Raw genomic sequence first — 5,427 nt, 5'->3', positions numbered from 1 at the left:
CTCGAGGGTGAGTGGACCTGGGTCCTACCCTCATCTTGCCACCTGCTTGCTGTTACAGTCTGACATATTTTCTTATTTTTAAATTCTCAGCTGTCCTGCTTCAAAGAAATGTGGCTGCTCAGTAATAGAGGCTGATGTGCCCTGGAAAGTAAAAATGCTACTAAGTACAAGCAGGGTCAGCCTGTGGGCCTGGGCACCAGCCCCTCCACCACCCTTCCCACCAGCGGAGCGCAGCACTGTGTTTCAGCAGCTCGGTTGCCATGGTGAAATGCCAGCCTTTGCTGAGTGAGGTTTTAGCATCTGGAAAGCAAGGCCCCTGAGGGCACGATTGCATTTGGACCTTTCTTGGGTGGGCTTTGAGCCCACAGCACCAATAGGGCTGAGCCTGAAGTGGGCACAGAGTTGATTGCTTGGTGTCAATTTCCCCAGACATACCACCCTGCAGTGTGATGGCCACGTCAGCATGGCAGGAGTGGAAACCAAGCCTCCTTGTCCACCCTACTGAACAGGACCTCTGGCAGGAAGGGTGATCCTGGGGCCTGAGCTAGGGCCCTCTGCACTTGCTCAGCAGTCTTGAATCAACTTGCTAAAGGCCCAAGTCTATGAATTCACTTTCCCACTGGAATAATCCACTTTCCCACTGGGATAATCCATTTTCCCACTGGAATAAAATTCCACCCTAAATGGGTGGGAACATGGCTATATTTGGGTAGGTCAAAAGTTAGTCAGATGAGAATCACAATTTGGCCAGCAAAGCTCCAACAGAGATACTGCCATGTTCCAAACCCATCCTGGGCTGACTCTGGAACATTCAAGGTCCACACCAGACCCTCGCTCTTATGTCTCCAGTGTGAGATCCTCATTCTTTGGTAAGAAAGTCCTCCTTCAAACAGTTGGCTCTAAGAGAGGAGCTCACGGCTGCCCCCACAAACAGCCTTGAGTTTCAAGTCACATTCCCTCATGGGCATCTGGGAAAACCCACAAGCCCCAAAGGAATCATCTCCTTCAGTGTTTTCATGAAAACCACAGTAAGTGGTTGGAGAAGATGAGAAAGTGACCTCACCCCACGCAAAGAGCCCATCACACAAATGCTATTCAGAAGATACAGTCTGGATTCTTCGACCTTCCTACTAACACATCCCCCACCTCTGGGTGAACCCAGCTATATAAGACACCTGGCAAATTCATCTTCTTTTAAAAATAACCTGGCCTTTGGCAATCCACTCAGGGCAATGCCACTGCAAACGCTGTAATCTAGAATCAGTCACAGTAGAAACAAAATCAGTTACGACAGAACTAGCTTGAGGGTCGTCATGTCACTCAAAATGGGTTTGCCTTGGCCAGGCCCAATTGACAGGCTGGACGCAGCACCCCAGGTGCACCCTGGCCCTGGCTGACCCTAATGAGACTGGAAAAGTCAATGTTTTGCTTTAAATCCATGCAGAATAAAATACATAATAAATAAGTGCTTCCAGCTTGTGTTGCTTGGGAGTTTCCAGCTGTGTGTGGATGTAGCCATCACAGTGCACCCCAGAATTCACAGATGGATGCTTGCTCCAGTCATCCAAGACTGTGCTCTGCCTCCTGAAATCACCCTGGGCCCCACCAAAGCATGCTGTGAGAGGGGAGATGGGACAGGCTGGAGCCTTGTGAGGACCCCAGACCCAGCCCACTGCTTGCTGGAGGGGCGGGCACAGGATTGTGTGTTTGTATCATTGGTCTTGTGTTTTGGACTCTCATATGAGCCTTTGGAAGAATGGCTTAGAGCAGTGAGTGAGAAGTGGACCAGAGTCCCGGATAAAGGATGTCCATTCCTGGAGACACCAGGAAGCCAGAGTTTCGTCCCTCAACTTCGGCCCTTGGGGTAAGAGAGCCTTCTGTGCCTCAGCACCCAGGGCTGAGGTCCAGCTGCCGCAGCATGTCCTGCAGACACCTCTGCAGCCTGCTCAGGGCCACCACCTCTGTGGAGTAGAGTGAGGCTTCCAGGACCCCATCCAGTCTCTTCAAGGTCTCCAGACCCCTGGCCCAGGGCAAGGGGCAGCTCTTGGAAGAGGCCAGCAGGTGCAGCAGATCCCGGAGATTCTCTAGGTCATTAGCTATTTGGATCACATTTCCGGGAGGCAGGCTGGTGAGGATCTGTTGGTGGATCGCCAGTGTCTGGTCCATCTTGGACAAACTCAGGACAGGGTGGAGCCCAGGAATGAAGTCCAAGCCAGTGACTCTTTGCTTGGGGGAGACTGCCTGCTGTGCAGGAGGAAGGGAAGAGCAAGAACTCAGCAAGATAGGAGGGAAGTCAAGTCTCTAAAGCTCAGTCTTTTCCGGGAATATGGAGGGTCCCTCTCCAGCAGCTTCCTTCCCCTTTCTGCACTATCTGTTCTAGGCCCTGATTTCTTGTGCCCAGGTGAATGCCAAGCCTTGAAACTGCTCTCCTAAACTTCTGTCTTCATGTCCTTCCCAACCATCTAGACCAACCAGCTGAGGCGGTTGTCTTCTCCAATGGCCTCTGATTTCAAACCAGCCCTGACTACTTATTATGCAGTTCCCCAGGTGTTAGATCCTCCCTAACTCCTCCCACCCCGCAGTCATCCTCATTCCTTCCCACTTCCATGGGCCCCTCCCACCTGATCAGGATCTCCAAGAAGTCTCATCCCCTTTAGGAATGAAGGTCAGGCCCCCAGTGAGTGTCTCACTTCACTGCTCTGCTCCAATAACTCCATCCCCTGCCACAGCTGCAGCACACAAGCCGGCTGTCTGGGTCCACCACTGGCACTTTCCAGTGATGCTTTTGAGAACAAGGACCCTTAAGGGTTTCTCTCTGTGGTATACCCAGGACTATCCAGTCCTGAGCGGCCCTGCTTCTGGCCTTCTAACTTCTCCCTGGATGCCCAAGGCCGCTGTCAGGAGGTGGACATCTCTGGACTGTCCATGCAGGAGGAAGGAGCTGGCTTTTAAGGTTGGGGGGCCAAAAGAAAAATACAACTGCTTAACTTTTAATAAAGGAAAGCTTTGTTTTGATTCTTTTGATGTGGGGTCACTTGCTTTATCTGATGGAATCTCATCACGACCTTATAAAGTGTGATATTGTCATTTATAGGATATGTGGTTGTAGATAGATCAATCAGATAAATACAGAGATAGATAGATAGATAGAGCATTCAGTTGACCACAATATATTTTTCTATTTCCCCGCACATATTTGGTCTTCATTCAAAGCCCCTGCTTCACAGCTACCCCAGAAGTCTTGGGATTTCTAAGACTGTTAAAGGTGTCTTTTGCTATGTTAATGAAGGTAACTTTTGGAGACACCTGAGCCTGGGGCTTGTTGCCAGGGAAACCAACAGGAATAGAAGGTGGAACTGTCAGTCCTTGCCCCTGACCTCAGTGGAGGCAAGAGGATGTGAAAATTGGACCAGACGGACTGCAGTACAGGAGCAAGGGGAGAACAGAGTTCAGCAAGATGGGAGGACGTCAGTTCTCTAAAGCTCAGCCTTCCCCAGGAGCATTGCCCATGGCCAGGGATCTAGTCAATGATGCCTCTGTAATGAGGACTCCATAAAGGCCCAGAAGGAGAGGCTTCAGAGAGTTTTCAGGTTGGTGACTATGTGGAGATTTGAGGGAGAATGGAGTGTCTGAAGAGGGCATCTTGCCTCCAGCTTGCCCTGTGTACCTCTTCCAACTCACTGTTCCTGAATGATAATAAATCCATGACCTAGTGAGTCAAGTGTTTCCTGAGTTCTATGTGCCAGTCTAGCAAATTAATTGAAACTGAGAACTGTGTCCTGGGAACCTCTGATTTATAACCAGTTGGTGAGAAGCACAGATAATAATCTAGGCCAGTGATGGACTCTGACACCAGAGGAGGAGGCTGTGGGAACCTCCCATCTGTAGCTGGTTGGTCAGAAGCTTAGGTGACTCCCTGGGGCTTGCCTGGGGCTTACTGATGGCATATGAAGTGGAGGGTGGTCTTGGGAAATTAATCCCTAAACTTATAGAAGCTGACACTATCTCTACATAAGCAGTGTCAAAACTGAGTTGAATTCTCGATGATGTAACCAAGACAAAGACATTGAGGAACTAGCTTAAGAACTAACAGAAGTGTAAATATTGACACTTAGTCTTCTGAATTCCAAATACAGGCCTCTTCTGGGAAATGGCAGAAGGTTGAGGCCTATTGAGCCCAGAGAAAAGACCCGGGGCCACGCAAAGGGCTGATGTGAAAGAGGGTAGATTTGTTCTTCTGTGAAGGGCAGGACGAGCAGTGATGGGGAGAAGCTTCATAGGATTGGGGTCCAGTGCCAGGAGGCAGAATGCTCAAGAAACACATTCTAGAGGGGACCCAGAGGCCTGGAGGGGATGCTGCTGGGACCTCGCCAGCTGCCAATGAGACACGGGGACCTCAATGCACCCCTCTAGTCTTAGACACTAGACTTTCAGATCTAGTGAGGGGGAGGAGGGGAGAGGGCGAGGAGGAGCAGCAGGAATTGGTGGCCCCTACATTCTGCTACACGGGCCTCAGTTAACCTCAGAGGGCCTGGTTTCCCCATGGCCAGCCCATAGTTCTACCTCATCTTCCCAGACTCTCCCTACCGTGTGTGAAAGGTCACTGATCCTGGTGACAATCGTCTTGATGAGGGTTCTGGTGTCATCCTGGACTTTTCGGATGGGCACTGCTTCAATGTAGGACAGATAGGGCCAAAGCCACAGGAATCGGCACAGAGGTCCACAGCGCATTTTCCTGCCTGGGATGTGTTTCTTGGGCCTGAAAACAAAGGAAACATACTTTGCACATCACTGGTATCTCAGGAAATACCCATCTGCCCTGTGACCAACCACATTATCAGCTGATGTGTATAAAAATGAGATTTGCTCTCTGCCCTAGCTCTCTGCTGCTAAGAGTCAAAGACAATTCATTATCTAGAGATACATTATAAAATGCTTTCCCTTGGGGAGAGCCAAGGCTTGATCGATAAAACCATGATGAAGTGTCCCGAGGACCGCAGAGCAATAAGCCAGGGCTCGAGCAAATGGACATCATGGTGATGATGGGACTTCATCTCGTGCTTCAGAGAAAGGAATGGGCTTTTAAGGTCTGGTTTGAATCCAGACAATGACTAGCTGCATGAGTTTAGGCAGATCGCACAACTGCAGTCCTCTGCAATACACCTATCTCCAGGCTATTATGAGGATCAAATTAGATAATGCATGTGCGAAAGTTTTAAAGGTGTTGAGAAATGTGCTCATTATTACCCTATTATTAGAGATCATGTTGCCTGTCCTCTCCATTACTCTCGCTGCAGCCAGGTGCTAGCTCCTGACAGCATTTATCACTTGCTTTATTACTTCCTTGCTCTCCCACTGGGAGCCTGAATCCAACCAGCACTTATTGGAGGTCTGAGAATATGTCAGGCACAGTGCTAGGCATTGAGG

At 49.8% G+C, this 5,427-nt stretch overlaps 1 protein-coding gene across 1 annotated transcript; it reads right to left on the bottom strand.

Annotated features, from left to right (window-relative positions):
• Window positions 1–1,884: 1,884 nt before the first annotated feature.
• LEP (leptin) lies at window positions 1,885–4,737 on the bottom strand (the record flags this gene model as incomplete). Its single annotated transcript, XM_084229331.1, has 2 exons — window positions 4,588–4,737; window positions 1,885–2,244 (listed from the first exon to the last, which is right to left on the bottom strand). The coding sequence occupies exons 1-2, from the start codon at window positions 4,729–4,731 to the stop codon at window positions 1,885–1,887; spliced, it is 504 nt and encodes a 167-aa protein (XP_084085457.1). The 5' UTR covers window positions 4,732–4,737.
• Window positions 4,738–5,427: the final 690 nt, after the last annotated feature.

Source organism: Talpa europaea (genome assembly GCF_964194135.1).
Source record: "Talpa europaea genome assembly, chromosome: 3".
Taxonomy (NCBI): Eukaryota; Metazoa; Chordata; class Mammalia; order Eulipotyphla; family Talpidae; genus Talpa; species Talpa europaea.
Note: the sequence above shows the minus strand (reverse complement) of the source record. Positions and strands in the feature narration are given on the sequence as shown.